The sequence below is a fragment of the Saccostrea cucullata genome, unplaced genomic scaffold, assembly GCF_032062105.1.
Source record: "Saccostrea cucullata isolate Sc308-1 unplaced genomic scaffold, CSIRO_AGI_Scuc_v1 ctg10701, whole genome shotgun sequence".
NCBI lineage: Eukaryota > Metazoa > Mollusca > Bivalvia > Ostreida > Ostreidae > Saccostrea > Saccostrea cuccullata.
The window spans coordinates 1-20,249 of NW_026922703.1; the positions used below are offsets into that span (position 1 = coordinate 1).

A 20,249-nucleotide genomic window follows, 5' to 3' on the forward strand; every position below is an offset into this window, starting at 1 on the left:
GAAATTATACTTAATACATGTATGTACATGTAACTGATATATGTTGATATAAATTATACTCATGTCTTCATTTTTGTAGTCCCTTCTTGGAGCTGCCATGAAGGTCTTCTCAGAAAATTGTGGCAAACTATCAGCTGATTACTTCAGCAGTGAGATGCCCACAGGGAAAAGCCTGGCGTAAAAAAGCAGGTACGCACAATCCTAGCTCACTTTATACTGACATTCTATAGTCAAGTACACATGTATCAGGGGTTCAAAATTTTTTTTGTCATGGTCAAGTCCAGGATTTAAAGAGTAAATTTTAGGCAAGTCCGAGGAAGAAATTTCAGAGTCTATTTACCTATACATCATTAAATTTATGTTACTTATAATTTATTTTCATTTATTCATTGAATGAATAAAGACTATATGTATTAATATATGTTTTATTTTTCCTCCATAAACTGTCATATAGTCATACATGAGTATTTCAACACAATACCAGACTGATGGATTATTGGTACATTACAATAACTTTTACAAATACTCACTACGGAATAAACCATTTGTTACAATAAATAGAAATTAGAGTGTGCTGTAAGTCACAGCTAAAACCGAAATTTAACAAACTCATCGAAATTTAACAAACTCATTGCCGTTTGTCATACAGGAGGAAACATGAGGAATTTGCGTAAAAGCAAGAGTCTAACCGCAACGGAAAATAAAAAGACGGATTGTATTTTCGAAACGTTCCTAATGTTTTATGGGTATTTTAACGCCCACAAACCCACATTTTTACTTAATACATTTGAGAATTTGCTTTATTTTTAGCTTTATGATCATTTTTTTAACTTAGTAAAAAGATAAACAAGGAACGAGTCCCAGGACTTTGGCGAATTCTAAATGCCGAGTCCGGATCCGGAATTTGGTAGTCCGGGACGTCGGGCTTGAGGAATTTTGAGCCCCTGAATGTATTGTAGGCTCCAACAACTGGTCAGATGCCACTGGGAATGACTTATATGATAAAAACAGTCTGGTCTCTTATGTCTATTTTTTTTTTTTTTTCAAATGGTAAACCTTTAACAGTTTTGGTCTTATTTGAATATACTAGTGGACTTCATATGATTTTATGATTTTTTTTTCAGATCAGTGTTTAATTTGTAGAACAATATTGCCATGGATACAAAAACTAGACTAATGCGTGAATCTTGTTCAAAGTTCTCTTACAGATTTTTTGTAATTTTGATAAAATTTATAATTGACTCCATTATGGTACTTAATTTTTATTTAATGAATACAGATGCAAAATATTCAGTATATTATAAATTTTTCTTGCATGCAACAAGTCTGTTTTATAGCTATCCCTAAAATGCCCCCCTTATTTTTGCTCTTTTTGTACCAATTAAAATGAAGGCGTATGTTTATATTTAGGTGGTGACTGTTTTAGTTGCGGAGAGTTGATACGTAAGCTGATTTGTTTTCAGTCCATTGTGTCGAGTTTTACCTCTGTTAAAGCAATTAACTTTCTCAGTTTGTTGATGTCATAAAATTCATGTTTTGTTGGACCATAAGTTATATTATAAAAATACTCCACAGGTTTGTAGGGAAAAGCAAATTACTAGTACACTAGATGACATGGTGGCACACCTGTCTTAATAAGCTGTACATCTCTTAATCCCTAATCACTTTATAAATCTTTTGTCACCAAACTATACTGATCATTATGTGGAAATTGTGTCTATTTCCTAAATTTACCAATACTTGAAATGTAACTTATATATTAGTAAGTAATATATTAGGTAAGGTATCTGTATGTTGCTTAAAATTTTCTTTTGATCACCCTCTGTTTGTAGCTTTGAAAGGAGGCTTGGATTGTGAGGTTTTGTTTTCTGATTTTACGTATGTGTTGTGTAATGGGAGGGATTTTGTATCTATTTTTCAGACCTTCCTAAGGAACATAACCTGTACATCGAGCACGCCCTGGAGACCATACTGGAACCTGTCGTTGATGGCGTCAGTAAACTAAAGCAGACAGCACAACTCAGTGTTGTGTCGCAGGCCGTCACGGCGTTCTGTGAGGCATGGAAAAACAACATCCTCAAAAACAAAATCAAGTTCAGGTCTGACATCATCTGATTCTTACATATATATTTTCAAAGCAATTTTTGAGAATCAGTCAATTTACATTTTTAAGCTAATTGAAGAATATAGACCATAATTCAATGCATTTTGTAGGATTTTTTCTTTTAAAAATGAAATATGATGTATATTGGTTAAATTATATCATTCAAGTATTTAAAATCAAATCTGTGTTATTCTTCCAAATTCTGTCAGTCTCCGTACAAAGACTAGTTTAAAACATTAGAAAAATCTGCTATTACTTTGATTGTCATTGAAGATTAGCATTGTTATCTGTTTAAAGAGTTATATATATTCTGTGTTTTAAGTGATGATTTTGACATTTTTATTCTAGCTATGTTGGAGCTTACCAGCTGGGCGTTGACATTGGTTACATGAGGTCGTGGCTCGGAGAGTACATCACTAACCCAGAGGTCAGACAGAGTGTCCTTGACCTGAGTGTCTTTAAATACCTGAATGGAGCTGTAATGATCCTGAAGAAGCAGCCATTCCGGCGGGGAGGATCCAAATTCCGTGAGCCCTGCTCCATGGAAGACCTCAGTAAGTTACCTAGCTCAGTGGTGGGTCCAGAAATTTTGAAAAGGGGGGGGGCCAGTTTGAGGTCAGGGTAGGGGTCAACAGCCACACCAAAAAAATATTGATTAATCAAATATTGTGTATTTTTTTGGACACAAAAGGGGGGGGGGGGGGTCATCATGAGTTACATGAGCCGTGCTCTATGGAAGACCTTAGTAAGTCGCCTAACTTAGGCCAACAATAAAAAATGATTTGTTTGATGTACTCTGATCGACCGATTTCAATTGCCCCTACCCAATCATTTTTTTTTTAGCACTTTGAATTTTAATTTTTAGTTTCTATTATATAGTATACCATAATTTTTCTAGGATACTTTTTGATTTAAAATTTTATAGCAATATATAGGAAATCTGTATAGTTATCCACTATTCAGTGTGTAATCATGGTAATGCAAACATTGATAAATTATGACAGGCATACTGTAAAGCAAAAAAAAAATACCTACTTACCTACCCACCTTGAAAAATGTGGGTTGGAGTACATCAAACAAAAACATTTTAATGATGGCCTTACTGTTGTGTGGAGATCTTGTTTTTTTTGTAACATGATATTTTAAACATTCAAGCAGAAAATTTAAATATGATGATTTATGAAAAGTAGTAAATTTACTAAAGGTACTTGCCCATCGATTAAATTTACACAAGTATAATTTCTGATTTCCTTAAGGGACTTTGTAGATTTGTCATTCCGGCCTTGACCTTCATTGTTTACCATTGCACATGCAGTTGACTTCATCACTCCATTATAATCATAAATCTCCCTTTTGAACTGTAATCAAAAACATTTACACAAGCATCAAAATTAAGAAAACAAAAACTAGTTTCTACAAAACAAATGTATGCCTCCATATGTGAATATATGTTTATATGAATTTCAAACATAAACCCATAATAGATGGAATAAAGATTCATCAGATTATACCATAAATCTGGAAATTTTTACGTCGATTTTATTTTGCGAATCTAGGTCAAAATCATATGAAAATGCTGTTGATTAATTTTTACATTTCAAAATTTTGGGAATGACCACTACTTTGTTTACATTTTCTTATTGTTGAATTATATTTATGAAAAATATTTTGGCGAATGCAATGAACTCGCAAATTTGCTAAAAATTTATCTACAGTAAAAATTTCCAGATTTACGGTATAGACTATTAATTCCTAGGCTTGTCAGTTGTAAACCCTTAGTATCCATAATTTTGACAATCATAACTGATACAACTACCCTCTACACAGATCAAGCGGGTGACGGTAAGAGTTTGTACTTTACACGAGTGAGACATTTTAAGACTGTAGCTAGATAGAGCTACTTATATCTGTGGTTTCTAGATTTGCTCACAGTAAACATCTTGTTACCCTATCCCTGCTATAAATGTTTTAATGTTAAAGAGCATTTTTTCAAGAGAATCAAATTATTGTGCAGTGGAGCCATCTTTAAAATAGTGTTTGTTTGCCCTCTTTCGACTCAAGAGTAAAAATTTTAGGTTGGTAGGAAGATGGGTTGGTGCTGGAAATCTTATTCCAGAAATTTCAACATATTAATTGATGGAAAAAGAGAAATAAAAAGAAAAAAATTTTCTAGAATGTAAAAATTTTTGAGTCGGGCCATTTTAAGTTAGTAGGTCCGGAGAGGGCAAACAAACGTTTTGTGTGAACTTATTTATTCATCATGCTCTCTGCTTCACCTTCACACTTTTTTATGTGTTTTTATGTTAATTTTTTTTTTCATACTCATAATTTGTCATGGAAATAAAGACAGTTAACAGTTACCTTCATATGTTTTTATATTCAGTGCTAACTCCCCTTTGATCTATTTTTAGGCTGTAATGGACACGCTGACCTTGAGAATGTGAAGGTCGAGAGGAACATTTCTCGTTCCGTAGACACCGACCTTCCACCGCCGGTTGATGAGTCAGACATTGAGTTTGTGAACAACGTCGGCGAGTGGCTGTCACTACGGGTCCAGGGGGGATCACGGGGGTGGAAATTATCCTGTCTGAACACGGTAGAGGTGGTCGACTAGAGGTGATGAGTGGCTGTCACTCCGGGTTCAGGGGCGTGGAAATTATTTTGTCTTAACTCGGTAGAGGTGGTCGACTAAATAACATAGTGTGAGATTCTGTACGTGATGATGAGCCTCAATCTAAGATGTGGGACAGATCAGTGAGAATATTAGCTGGAAGATTTTATTCAGGAAATAATCCATGACATGTGACTGGGAACAGACATTCCATGTTTGGCAACACAACATTGAAATGTTTAAATATGACATTTAGTGTTGTGAAGTAAGGCCATATACATGTATAAGATAGGTTAAATCATAGAACATGTGTACTTGAAGTAATGCTAAGTTTTTATGGATTAAGTGCTAAACTATGCTAGATATTTTATTAACCACTACCTGTATTGGAAAGTTATTTTAAGACTTAACAGTTATTTGAATATCTTATCCTTTATTTATTTATTTCAAAATTTTCCATATATTTTATTTTTTTAACTAGTCTGTAGTTGATAATTAATAGGACTGTTAAAAGTTATACAGTAGAAGTTACATTTGTACCTGAAACTGCATTTTTGAAAACCATATCATTCTTCTGTTGTTGTAAGTGTCGGAATATTATCAGGTGCTTTAAAGGCAGATTTACATCTGGATATTAGAACTGGGAGAACTGAAGTCTTAGCTATTATCAGGATTATATACCTGACTTACGTTGTATTTCAATACTCATTAAAATAATTAAAATAAAAATAGTCCAAGGAAATTTCGAATACCTGTTTTTTATTTTTACAGCATTATTATACTTGTACTGAGTAACTATGGTAAAAGATTTTTATGTGAAGGACATTCATTTGTTTAGTTTACAGTGTCGTACATATTTCCTTAAAGAGAAATCAAAATATTAATGTAAGCCATTGTCTTGTCTTTTACCCTCTCAGGAAATTTGAAATATGGCACTTTTTTGTACTGAATGTTTTGAATACAATTGTATTACAGATAAAATGTACATAGCCTTTATTCTGTAAAATATCACACTGTGAGATTTGTTATTAAGTCATGGGATAGAATAAGATTTTAATATTTCTATATACAGTAAAAATAACGAAGAACTTGTTAAAGAAATTTCAGTTTAAAATTTTCATGTATCTCTCAAGTTTTGAACTTTGATGAAAAGAATATTGGTGATAAGGAAGCAAGATTCAGTTTATCATTAACTTCTTGACAAAAACCATGTTTAACTGTTGTTTATCAAATGTATTTTTATATAGTTTATTGTTAATGGCAGAAGATTATTGGGTTGTACACAAAACGAAACACATGCCAAATCTTAAAAACAATTAGTCTATTATCCCACGCTTGACTTTTTTTGTTGAACTTTAGATTAGTGGTGCTGCAAAACATTGTTTGTTGGTTTCTCTATACTGTGAAATCACAGATTTTTGTGGGGGTTTTATTTTCGTCGTTTTTGAGGTATGAAGAGACCTACCAAGAGTGTAAAATGTTACATAGGTAACTACTCAATGATTCTTCATCCAAGAATTCAAATCCAAGAGTTTCCACTCAAACCACGAAAATTTGACCCCAAGAAAATACAAGATTTTACAGTAATCAGTTGTTTTGGTGTACACAGAGCTTTGTAAGCTGATTTACTGTAGATTCTTAGTTATATGCCAGGAATTAACTATCGCGAAATTTTGCGAGATGCATCACTTGCGAAATAAAATACTGCACTTTTATTTATATGGTTCTGAAATACATGTAAATTCTCATGATCAACCAACCAATCATGAATTATTATTCTCTCAATTTGCCGTTCAATATATTTACGCTATAAAAATTACTCGCGAAAAATAAGGAATCTACAGTACTACTGCTTGGAAGTTTTATAACTTTTATCCTGTACCATAAGAGTTCAATGCTCACTTAATCTTTGTTGTTTTGTGGAATGAATTTTTAATTTTATATCACACAAAACTGTTCAACACTCAGTTTGCAATGTTGGTAAAAATTATGACACTTGGCATATTCACATGAATTTCTATTCAGTAGATTTAGTCTGTACTCTGTATAAATTATGAATGTGAAGTCCCTAATGCAGCATAGAAATATTCTGTAAGTGTAGCCTTTTACTGGACATCATAATTAACTTTTTGACTGTTTTCTTTATATGAAATGAGCAGTAACTTGCATTTTGTATTGAAGAGTACCAGATCCGGCCTATGCAGATAGTTTTAGTAATTTTAGATGAGCTGACAGCTCATAAGTCTCTAGAAAAGGTTTATTAAAAAAAAGAAATAACTGTTAATCAATCCAACAACATTGTTTCATCTTTCAAAAGATTTCTAAACTAATAAAACTTTCAAGTAAAAAAGACAGAACTGGTAGCTTTTATTCATTTTATGTGTAGAAATGTATTGAAAATTAACAGAATTCTTTTTGTAATTTTGATTGAAAACGGAATTGTAGAAGGTAGTTGTAGGATTAATTTGCCATAACATAATGATATTAGTATTTAAACTCTAGATATATACACTAATGACAAAAGGACTTAATATCCAGCATATTTTCATATCATTAGAAAGGAGGTAAAAATTTTTGTACCTTTGTAGTTTAAATCAAAATAGATTTGTTAATTTTCCTACTAACTGTAAATCTACATGATGTCCGTGTTTGTGTGATAGTAAAAGACCGTTAATATTATGTTTTAATATTTCTAGTCATATTTACATGTTCCATTAGTAGCACTAGTTCTTATTATAACCTTTTGGGTTTTTTTACTGCGTGAAAAGTTTCCTTTGGCCTACATTGAATTTTTTTAATCAAAGAAGATTTGAGATTATCTAGCATGATGGTATTCTTAGATATAATGGTGTTTTCTCATCATTATAATGTAAGCTGAAAAAAAATGTTTACATCTTTCTTTCAAACCATTTTTGAAAATTATTTCAAAGATTTAATGTTAATTTTTTTTTTTTTAATTCTAAAATGGGATTCAGAGAATTTTATAAGGGGCATCATATTTATTATTTTGTTTAAAGATCTGCAACTGTGATATTTATGATTTGTTAATTTATTTATTATTTTTACATATTTGTATTGTATAATTTTTTCTGTTTGTGATTTTTTACAATGAATGTTTTTACTCTACCCGCAATAGAAAAAAAACATTGTTGATGAAAAGGTTGTCTCCCCTTCTTCTGTTTTCCCTGTCTGTCCGTCCTTGACTGCTTAATAAATTATCCTTTATCCATTGATGACAGTGATTGATGATTTGTATTTGTTGTGGACAAGATTAATTAACTAATAATGGAGCAGTTGGTTTTAAACTTGAAAGAAGGTGATAGGTAACCACAGGAAACCCTAAACTTAGTTGAAGGTGAACAAGATGTCTTTGTGAAACACTATGCACCCAGCTACAAAGTTTGAAAAAAGCTATTTTTAACATGGGTCACAGTCAAGGTCACAAGGTCATGGACCTTTGTATTATTTAAAAGATCGAAAAAGAAAGAAGTATGCATACCAAATATGAAGTTTCTATCTCTCATGGTTCAAAAGTTATAATGAAGTTTCAAAAAAGTTATTGTTAGCATATACTAGTAGGTCACAGGCAAGGTCGCCAGGTCATTGACCTTTGTATCATTTAAAAAGGCTTAATAAGTGGAGTAAGCATACCAAATATGAAGTCTATCTTTATTATAACCCACGCAACAAGTTGCTACACTATAATTCAGTGTATAAATAATGGGCTAACAATTAGTATGAAAAACGTCAGTCAGCATTTGACTCAATGATAAATTGTATTTGCTGACAAGGTCATTGTATCGACCATAGAATTTATGAATGATGACTTTAAAAAAGACGACTGATATTCTTGTTTCATCAACTTGCTTGTCAATAATTTACCTCGTTTTTAAAAATTGTTCATACATGTATGTAGAGCAAGCTCTTGCGTATCGAATCAACTGAGATACATATATATATACTATGCAGGTGACGAAGGTTTATAAATTCTGATTCCTTTATTTTATCCGGGAATTTCAGCATTTACAGTTTTGGGGGAGCATGGGGTATGTGAGCTTGCTCGCCTTTTCTTTCATTAGTTAAAAAGTTATGGTGAAGACTAAAGTTTAAAGACAAAAAGGCTATTTTTAGCTTATAGGTCACAAGGTCATCGACCTTGGTATTATTCGAAAAACCTTAATTAGTAGAGCAGACATACCGAAAATGAAGTCTCTATCTTAATAAGTTCAAAATTTACGGCGAAGGTAAAGTCTGCAGGAAAAAAGCTATTTTTAGCATATAGGTCACAGTCAAGGTCACAAGATCATTGATCTTGGTGTCATTTGAAAGAACATTATTAGTGGAGTATGCATACCAAATACGAAATCTCTATCTTTCATTGTTCAAAAGTTATGGCAAAGGTATAAGTTTGCAGACAAACAGACAGACAGGACAAAAATAATATACTCCCTGGATCTATTGATCCGGACGCATAAAAAAGTGAGAGTAAAAGTTAGCATGATACCTTGATTAAGAGTGTGTTTCACATGCTATACAGTTACCATTTAATCATTCAAACTTGCCACAGAATTCAACTGAACATATATTATTGTAATATATATATGTGTGTGTGTTACACGTTCAGCTTTAGAAAAAAAATTGATAAACTCACAATATGAATTTATAAAGTGCAAAAAATGTGAGGTACAAATGCAATACACAAACAATTACCATATCATTTAAATCTGTCAGACTGCTAAATATATGAGTGTACAACACTGTGCAGTTGATCACACTCGTGTTATGTACACAGTTTTTGTAAACAGGGCACGAGCTCTGTTTTTGTTGATGTTTACAATTCCCCGGATGTGTTCAATCGTCAAAGTCTGCTCACCACAACTGCACGGACTGACAATATATTGTGTATTTGTTTTGCTTTCGAACATGTCTACTCCAAATTTTTTGGATTATAGTATTAATATTTTTCATTTATACACAACAAGATTGCTACTTTTCCTAAGTATTAAGGATAAAATAAAAAATTGTGAAAGTGCAAGGATGTGTCAATCAAACCCGCCAAAAAATTTGAAGTTTTAAGAACTTTTAAATTAAATAAGATATTTATTTAATTTTGTGTGAAATGCTATTAAAATATATTATTCGTGATATTATACAGAAAATATTAACTTATCTGTGTCCAAGTACTTTTAATATTGTTGACACTTGTAGCCGTTTCAGATAATAAGATCGAAATGTCAGGTAACGAAGAAGATGACGTTATACGTCTTCGAGAAGATAGATGCTCTGTGAAACTAGATTCTAAAGTCTTGACCTTTTACGTTTAGTGTCAGGGGCACTATTTGGTAGCGACATTAGATGGTGAGTGGAGCTCACGGGATTGGATTCACAACACGATCTTCATTTTAAAAAAGTTTGAAATTGGCTTGGTTTAAAACGAAAAAAAAAAAGATGTTTCTAACATTAGCTTTGACATTGATATATAACAAGCAAATTGTTTTTACATTACCACACACAGACTTTGAAGCATTTCCCCCACTATTTTCTCTAAGTCTTATTTCACACCCTATGAATTATGGCTGACCGGAGTTGTTCTGCCAAGCAGCTTGTCTATCATTAAGAAAACAACAGCTTCTGATTCTCCTTCTTCCCATCCAGTGCAAAACCACTAAAGTATTATCGCACTCTGCGTGAGGGGGCGAGTGTCTATATAAAGTGCTCAAAAAATTAAAAGTTTAAAATATTAAAAGCGCAGAGATGTGATGTTTAGTGTCTTGGCCTCCACCATTCCTCCTGGTAAGGAATTCCACAGCCGGATGGCTTGGGGGAAGAAGGAGGTCTTATACACTTCTGTTCTTATGTGTGGTACCAGGAATCGCAGGCTATGGCCTCTGGTCCTCAACGATGCTGGGTGTAAGTAGCTATCCGCCAGGATGTTCACAAGATGGTAAACTATCCTACATATCATGATAACTTGGGCCCTTTCCCAACGGATCTGAAGTGACTGCCATTGGAGCTGCTGTAGTATGGATGTTACACTGCTAGTGCACTGGTAATCTCCAATGGCGAATCTAGCTGCCTTGCGATGTACTGCCTCAATCTTCCCGATAATATCCTTCTTAGCTGGGATCCACACGCTGGATGCATACTCGTACCAGTGTGGAATAGCACTGTACTTTGATGTTAGTTGGATTACGGCTGATATTTCTGCCGAGAATTGGCCCTCTTAGAAATCTTATCTATGTGCGTATCCCAGCTAAGGTTCTTGTGGATTGTGAGACTAAGATACTTGGCAGAGTCGACAGACTTCAGGACTTGGCCGTGTATTATAATCGGCGCGAAGTGGGGATTTCCAGTTTGTAATCCGCAGTACTTTACACATATACGGGTTGAACTGCATGATCCATCTGTCCTCCCACTCCTGAAGCTATTTTTAAAAGTCGCTCTGTAAAATGGCTTAGTCTTCTGGTGTCCTTATCCTCCTATACAACAAGCAGTCATCAGCAAAGAGGCGAGTGGTAGATGACACTGTTGATGGCAAGTCATTGATGAAGATCAAGAAGAGTAGTGGGCCTGAATCTGTTCCCTGGCAGACTCCCGATAAAACAATGCTCATCGTGGCTGCTAATGATTGGCGATCGAGTACGACACGCTGGTTACGTCCGGTAAGGGAACTCGAGATCCAGTGGTGGCTTTGACATCTAATGCCATAATGGTGTAGTTTCATCAGAAGTCGATTGTGGGGGACCTTGTCAAAGGCCTTGGAGAGGTCCAGGAGTGTGCAATCCACTTCTTCTCCGATGTTTAGGCTCAGTGCAAGGTCGTTGACTGATAGGATAAGCTGTGTCTCAGTAGATCGATGTTTCCTGAAGCCATGCTGGCTATCAGTCAAGAGCCCATGCCTGTCTAAGTGACCGATGATGGCCGTGGACTATATGCTCCATGACCTTGCTAAAACAGAAGTCAGGGACACTGGGCGGTAGTTGACTGGTGCACTCCTGTCTCCCTTCTTAAAAGGTAGCGTGAGGTAAGCCGACTTCCATTCACATGGCATGGTTTAGTTTTACTTTCCACTCGGCGAGCAGAGTTTGTACGCTGTTTACGGAGATAAACAATAACAAAGACATGCATACCATACATGGTTGTGTAGATAAATTATCGTAGAAGACAATTGTAATAAACATATTGCCATTGCATTTCCTCTGAAATATTAAATGAGTGCCTTTCTGAGAAGGGGGTACTGAGTGTAATTCGGAGATAGATACCTTGTGTTATTATTGTACTATGGGTTAAATTTTTTTTTCCGAAACAAGTGCCTGTGATATATCGTCTAGTTTTTGAAGTTTCCCACCCAATTTTAGAATAAAGTGCTTCTCTGGACACAGAAATAGGAAGTCCGGTTACAATTTTAGCGGCGATTAATTGTACTTTTCCATTGTTCTTAGTCTTGTTTCTGACAGCCATCCCAAAGGATCGAAACATTTAAAAACTTAACAAAATTGTATATAACATTCATCAGACTTACATGTTTATGTAAGTCTGATGAATGTTATATACAATTTTGTTAAGTTTTTTACTACCCATTTTGAACTTTAATTTCTTTAAAAGGCCTGTTTACAGCCTCATCAATGTATCCTGATCAACTAAGATTTTGTGACAATTATAGTAACCCAACTGGCGATAGACTGGAACTCTATCGCCTTTAAAAAAATAAATTTGGCATAACAGAAATGTTTTCTTACTGAAATAAACTACCCTAGTTTTAGAGGAATTGAATTTAAGAAGCCGCTCATTTGACCAAATTTGCAATTTGTGTAAGAAGGAGATGGAGATAACAAACTGTTATCAATATCAAAGTCCATAAAACAATACAAAATAGGAGCAGAGCAATCACGGACATCCGAAACATCAGAGGGGGATCAGGTGCTATGGAGGAGTAAGCATCCCCTGCTGACCAGTCACACCCGCCGTGTGCTCCTTGTCATGATCAGGAAATAACGAAAAAATCCGTTGTCAATTCAGTGTATAAGTAATGGACTAATAATTGGTATGAAAAACGCCAGTCAGCATTTGACTCAATGATAAATTGTTTTTGCTGACAAGGGCATTGTATCGACCATAGAACTTACGAAATGAGGACTTTAAACGAGGCTGCTATTATTCTTGTTTGTCAATAATTTACCTCGTTTTAAAAATTGTTCATACGTAGAACATGCTCTTGCGTATCGAATCAACTGAGATATATACACTCCGTATGCAGGTGATGAAGGTATATTGCTGCATAAGTAAGGGAAGTTGACGATAGAAAAGTTAAAGTCGTCACGTTTATCATAACTTGGTTGTTAAATTACCATTAACATCTTTATCAAGTAAAATAACCAAGTATGAAACAGATGTGTCGGACTCTGTGGTATCTTTTATCTCAAGCTCTCCTGGATATATCGTATCGACGTAGGAATGGAAATTACCATTGTTAATTGACAATACGTCGTCGATATATCCGAAGGTCGAGCGAGTTGAAGGTTACAGCAAGTGTTTTCTTCTTTTCACGCATAAGAGTTTGCATAAATTCTGCCTCATATGAATACAAAAATAGGCCTGCTAATAATGGAGCGCAATTGGTTCCCATGGGAATTCCAATAGATCGTTGGAAGACCTGGTCTCCAAAAACCACATAGATATTGTCAATCAAAAACTCAAGCATCTTCTTGATGTCAACTACCGAGTACTTGTGTGTACAATCAGATTCATGATTCAATTTATATTCTATATTCAATATGTTGTATGATAATCGTTGAAGGGAATGATCATCCGCAAACAATCTACTTATTGAAATCATATTTTCGGCAACTTTATTTATATAAATGAGCTAAAACAGTGGTCCTAAAACAGAATCCTGAGGTACACCTGCTCAACGATCTTGTTTGATGATTATGGATCTTTGTACGTAACTTTTTGCCACTTTTGACATAGATAACTGGAAAGCCATTGGAGAAGATCACCAGATACACCATAAGTTTGTAAGTTAAAAAGAAGCCTTTTGTGCCAAAGCAGTTTGGTCGCTACAATTTTAATTTTAATTAGATTGGTATGATTTCTTTTTTTTAGCAAAACTCAATTCGAGGGGTCGTATGAAAGGTTAAAAATTCTAAGACACATCGAAATTTATCAAATTGTAGTACAGTGTAAACAGTTTAAATGTCTTATCCTCGTTAAATTAGAGAGTAATATGCTTTGAACTGTTTTCAAGTTTGTTTTTTTAAACTATGCATTTAAAAAAACTTTTCTTCTATATGACAGGGCACCCAAAATTTTGACTCAGTCGTATTTTACGTACATCTTGGATGCCTCCACAAGGTACCTACAGCGTGGTTTAGATCACGAAGAACATGTTCAACGTTAACACTGTATTTTTTCTGTTAAAATTCCGCATTTATGTCTAAAATACTAAAAAAAAAATCTTAAGGTTACTTCTCCAAAACTGAATAAAACAAAAATCATACCTTTTCAACAATTTCAAAACTACTCAAGTTTATGTACTTTATTACTTTATTCTTTAGTATGAAAGATCTTCGTTTGTTTATATTCCATTCAATATTGATAAGATACTAAAAAAGTTAATTGAAAAGCAGTAGTTATGATTTCCGTGCTACAAGAAGTCCAATCTTTTTAAAGTGTTAATATTTTTACATCTTGGAAGTTAATTTAAAAATGAAAAATGAATGAATGGACAATAAATAAACATAAATAATTGTAAATAAAGGAAAATATAACTCAATGACATAAAAAACAGATGCCAAATTAACCCGATACCAAATTTACTAGGTGCCGAATTCACTAGGTGCCGAATATAACTGGTACCGAATTCACGTTGCTTGGTGCCGAGTTCACCAGCCTAGGTGCCGATTCCAGGTGCCGAGTTGACTAGAAGACATTGTCAGCGAGTCAAATTATTTAGGCTAAATGTTTTGGGAGTGTGTTATGTTGTTAATGGTTTCAGAGAATATCCTCTAATTTATTGCGAGGATTATTTATCATGGAAATAATCTTAGTTTGACTTTTGTTTACAATATATGAGTTGTTCGAAAGGTCCTACACAAGGTCAGTATTGGTTACATTATTGTCAAAAAATAGTACAGTTTGTGTAGATTAGCACATTAACTATTGTTAAAGTTTTTCAGATTTTTGACATTTTCGCACGACAAGGGTTTTCATATCGCTTCACTTCACTCAGAGCTTTGAGTGAAGTGAAGCGGACCGAAAACCCTTGACTCGGAGTGGAGCGGACCGAAAACGTTTGGTTTGCGAAGGATCTCAATGTTATATATTTGGTTTTTAAGTTATCTAATTCCAAAATGAACATGCATTGTTATCACAGAAAACCTGTATTTTGTTTATGGTAGACATCTCGGCCCAACGACACCTCGACCCGACACACTTGACATCTTGGCCCTAAAAGGTCGGTCCAAGATTGTTGACATGTACGTCGGCCCATATAAAGGGCACCTAGCTCGGCCCAAGCAAAATTTTATGATAGAAAAAATAACAACAACTAATAATCAAATAAACCCACCGTTTGAATTGGTATCATTATTGGTCATGTTGGTGTAATTATTTTTTCTGACAATTAAACCTTTTTAAACAATAAAAAAAAAAGGGGGTGGTTGGTTGATAACCTTTTAATTTTTCCAACTTTTATAGATCTGTATTTCATGTCCATCTATTTCTTGTGAAAAATGTTCATTTGATTGCAATATCGTGGTTGCGACCGTTAGTCCTGTATCCCCCCCCCCCCCCAAAAAAGGAGAAAGAAATATTTTCTTTAAATGTAATTGTTTTATGATATATAGATCTGTAGGTCTATATAAGTTATCGCATAAAGGTTAACATTTAAACGTAAAATAAATAATATTGCATTATTGCATTATTGGTCTGTGTTTCATTGTGTGTTTCTTTTTCTTTATTTAAAGCGTGTTATATACTTGCTTTGATATACCGGTATATACAAGTAGCCTCGAAAAAAAAAACGGTAGGGAACTAGACAAAATGAATGCATTTTTGGAAAGAAATAACCGAGAACACAGGAGAAAAATGTAAATTCTTTAATTACTGACGCTGAATTAGTCTGCTTTAGTTGTAATTGACCCCTGTTGTCACCAATATAACCCTCCAAAATACCAAATACTTATCCCTCCAGAGGATTGCCGCAGCATTTTGTACGTTCATCAATTAGTACTTTAGATAATATCCTTGTATTTTCATTCCTTGGAATATCGTCAGCGTGCTCCTGGAAGGCCTTTCAAAAAGAAAACTCTTGCTAATTTATTTATGTACTTTTTTCAATCAATATTTAATCCAAGTCCTAAAACTGGAAAAAAAATATTTCGTAGTAAAATTTTGCTTAGGCCAAGGTGTCTTATGTATGGACCGACGTGTCTTAAATCTTGGGCCCACCCGTCTGAGCCAAGATGTCATTGGGTGTCTGACATTCTTGTTTATTCATAGCACATATATAAATACTGTAATATGCTCCTCATACATTTCATACTGCACCATGCCAAATCATTCAGAACGTTCTCTTCCATGGCATCAGTTTGTTAACAATTGCTTCGGATGTGTGAGGCGCTGTTTTGGTATTTACTGCCAAAAAGAAATATCACCTATTTGAAAAATTATTAGTTACACAGTCAGTTACTCGGCTTCGCCTCGCCCAATACGGAATTCCATTTCACACCCTGTATAAATCCGTATTAGGTCACTAACTGACTGTGTTACGAATTTATCCTGCTGAAGACCTTTTTCAATATCAAAAAATATTTGTGCATATTATGCAAATTTTAAGTTTTAATCCAATAACAATCAACATAAAATATCGTTACGGTAACAAGAAATTTAACTAAACTACCTACGTAAACCGTTTCTTAGCCGCCATTTTTATTTACAAAAGCAGCGCTTCGAACGTAATCGCGTGCGCGATTTTCATATTACTCCTCGACGGCGACGTAATACGGAAAATTTCAGGGCGTCATGTGATCATCCTTTATCCAATCAGCAATCTACAAATTTGTCTGCAGCGGGATAATAGGTGTTATTATACTTTTGTGAATTCGTTCTATATAAAAATATGACGAATAAATATGCTATCTTTTCCAAACAGCCCCTACCGTGAAATAGTTTTTGTGCTATCTGCTCATGGTGAAATAGTCATCAAACTATTCACCGGCAGCATTCTGTTTCCCTCCATATGACGTAACAAAAGTAAAGTCAGCATCGGTATAATAAAACACCTATTTACTGACTATTCGGACAATAGCAAGTTTATCGTCCCCCTCGACAGCAAACAATTTACCTCGGCTGCGCCGCGGGAAATAGTTTGCTGTCTTGGGGGACGATAAGGCCAGAGTTTTTTTATTTTCTGTTTAACGGGAAGCGCCGACCCAATTTTTTCAAAATATCGAATAAAAATAAAAGAGGTCAATTTCACTTTTATTTTTAAAATACCCGCCGACTGTGTCGTTCATTGATGGTTTGAAATAAAATCGGGTTTGATGTACACCTATTTCTAAAGAATCATGTAAACGTTTGACAAAGCCTGTGTTGATCAAAGTCTTTTTACGAGCGTCTTGTTGATTACGATGTCGTAACCAGTTTAAGGAACTAGTTTATCACGCTTCGCGGGTTCTATCAAGTTATCAAGAAGCAAGAAAGTCATTTCAAGACATTAATAGACGGTTATTTTAAATCCATTGATGATGAAAACAAGCAAGTTCTTGAAATGGGAGTTAAAGCATTGACAACCTAAATACACCAGATGCACATTGAACTGTGGAGCAGGTGTCCAAATAGTTGGGGTAAGTTTTGAGACGTTGTCTTGATATAAACTTTCTGTAAAATTTTTTGAGTGTTTGGCACTTTTATATGTTTTTTCTTCTTTTAAAGATGTTTGCATTCTAGATTTAATTTAATCACATATGGTACATAACAAGTTGAGGTAAAATTCGCGGCAAAATTTTATTTTACAATGAATCGTGTCAAACTATATCAGGGACATAAAATGAAGATTAAAATATTTTAGATACGAGTCCATGTCTATTTGGTTGAATAAAATGAGGCTAGGATTTTAGATACGAGTCCGTGTCTATTTGGTTGAATAAAATGAGGCTAGGATTCCTACAGAATTAAAAGAGTTGGTATAAAATACTGACAAGTGAAGTGACAGCTATATTGGAGTTGCACATATCCTGTGGAAAGGTAAGGATAGAAAGAAGTGGACAATTGAATACTTTAGTGCAAAATGGACAAAGAACGATGTTATTGTTATTTATTTTTATCTAAGAAAAAACTCTTAAAATATTTGTATCTTCATTTAGAAAAGAAAATAATTTCATGTAAATAGTTGTTTTTTCTACTTTCTACCATTTACTACATGAATTTGATTAGCTAATAATGTATCATAAAGGAATTTTTTTTTTTGCAGTTTCATTTCTTGGCAGAGACCCAGCCATTTGTGAAGACTTCCACGAGGACTTTGCTGTTGTTCATCAAAAAGTTCAGCTGACAAATTTCCATTCAGAACCTCAATAATGTGTTATCCCTTTATACTAACATAGCATTGTCAAGTCAGCTATCAACCCCACTGCTTTTTTTAACTTCTATTAAATCATAATATACATGTAGCTTAAAACATTTCTCATCATGACTTTTATAAATTTTATACAATAGATAGATGATCACTTGAAGACCTGTGTAAAATTTTAAGCAGTGTGGTTTTTCTGTCATCTGCGTTTATCCAACATTATTGTTGCTGTATAACAAATGTAAATTATAATATTATATTGATATGCTTTCATACTAGAAAAATGTGCAAGTGTGATTAAGCACAGTAGGATAACTCATGCAATTGTATCTTTTTATCTGTATTTGAAATCCTTATACATTATGAACAAAATTGTATTGTTTTCTTTCGTTTTTCAACATTTAAATAAAAAAAAAATTCATACCAATATTTGGTTTTATTTTTATTATGGCCCGACTCGACAAATTTTGATCTTTTATTTTTATTTTTATTTCGTCCCCTCGACCCAATTTTTTCTGAAAAATTCCCGTTAAACAGAAAATAAAAAAACTCTGGCCTAAACTTGCTATTGTCGTCATAGCCAGTAAATAGGTGTATAATATTACTAATTCAAAAAGGTGATTATTACCTATTCATTTCTAATAGGTGATATCACTAGTTCGAATATTCAAAGAGTTAATATTATTCATATATCACATGGCTTCGAGCGTGACATTATACACATATTTACTGGCTATGAGGACAATATTGAACAACATTGACATAATAGGAAAACTTATCTAAAAATGTTATATCACCTTTTTAAATTGGTGATATCACCTATTAGAAATAAATAGGCGATATCACCTACTCGTGCTGAATAGGTGATATTCAATTTGAATTGGTGTTATCACTAATCTAAATAGGTGATCTCACCTATTTTTATTTCTTACTACAATAAATAATGAATGCTCCGTGGACTATATAGATTTCCACTGGAACCAAGAAAATTCAGACTGCCCAGTTTTCACCTGTATTTTGGTATTACCTTATGTTATGGATTCCTGTTGAGTTATACAAATTTTACCTGGCTTGGAAACAACAGAGTGGCATGTCTTTCACTCTTTCACACATATAATGTTAAGGATGCATTATATCTGTAGAACATTTAAATATAATAATGCATTTTTCACGATTTTTCATATTTCTTATAGTATATGAGTGAACCTTTAAGAGTCATATAAATGATTGAAATTCTGAAGAAAAAATTCTTTAGAAGATAATTATTTACATTAAATATAGTTTGTAGCCACATAAATGTATAAAAACAGCAAACAGCGAACGAAATCAGGGTTTTATGGTAAATTTTGTGCTTACTCTATTAACGAAGATCTTATTTTATAAGAAAAAATAATGTTTATATCATTACAATTAAGAAGTGAAAGAGGAATGGTAGAACATATTTGTATGATTTGTCTTACAATTTATTTTACAGTCTTATCACATGATGAGAAATATCAATTCCAAAACATCGCCACATAGATACAAGTCTACTCCAGAAACAATAATCCTTGCCCGGGTTGCAAGACTCATCCTTGGTCCATGCACATGTCTGCTGCGGGATATTCTCAGAGAAAAAATCTCACCCTCCGATTTATCGAAAACTGTCAAAATCTGGATTGATGATCTCAAAAAGAAGAAATTAAAGAATCCTCTAAATAAACAACAGATTGCTCTCATTTTCCCCCTGCCAACCAAACAATATGGCGGGGATTATTCAGATTTTGACATTAGTTTGCTGTACATTCTTCTGCGTAGCGTGTGTAAAATAATTCCACACAATACGGGATGGGGAAGAGAACCCGATCCCTCAGACAATAGTGTATCTGCCAACATAGAGAGAATCAGACTGACAAGAAACAAGTACTATGGACATGCAGCAGATTTCTCTCTTTCAGAATCAGACTTTATAACGGAATGGC

At 33.9% G+C, this 20,249-nt stretch overlaps 1 protein-coding gene and 1 long non-coding RNA gene across 3 annotated transcripts; both read left to right on the plus strand.

Moving 5' to 3' along the window:
• Positions 1–82: 82 nt before the first annotated feature.
• Positions 83–5,271, plus strand: LOC134262257 (uncharacterized). Of its 2 annotated transcripts, none has more exons than XM_062744630.1 (4): positions 83–189; positions 1,922–2,099; positions 2,453–2,658; positions 4,516–5,271. In XM_062744630.1, the coding sequence occupies exons 3-4, from the start codon at positions 2,493–2,495 to the stop codon at positions 4,716–4,718; spliced, it is 369 nt and encodes a 122-aa protein (XP_062600614.1). In that variant the 5' UTR covers positions 83–189; positions 1,922–2,099; positions 2,453–2,492; the 3' UTR covers positions 4,719–5,271. The 2 variants fall into 2 exon arrangements, with proteins under 2 accessions (XP_062600614.1, XP_062600615.1); XM_062744631.1 differs by lacking the exon at positions 83–189 and having other exon boundaries at positions 1,866–2,099; positions 4,516–4,706; positions 4,785–5,271.
• Positions 5,272–17,375: 12,104 nt separating this feature from the next.
• Positions 17,376–18,604, plus strand: LOC134262256 (uncharacterized). Its single transcript, XR_009990989.1, has 3 exons — positions 17,376–17,563; positions 17,837–17,963; positions 18,190–18,604. It is a non-coding gene; the product is annotated as an uncharacterized LOC134262256 (long non-coding RNA).
• The last annotated feature ends 1,645 nt before the right edge of the window (positions 18,605–20,249 follow it).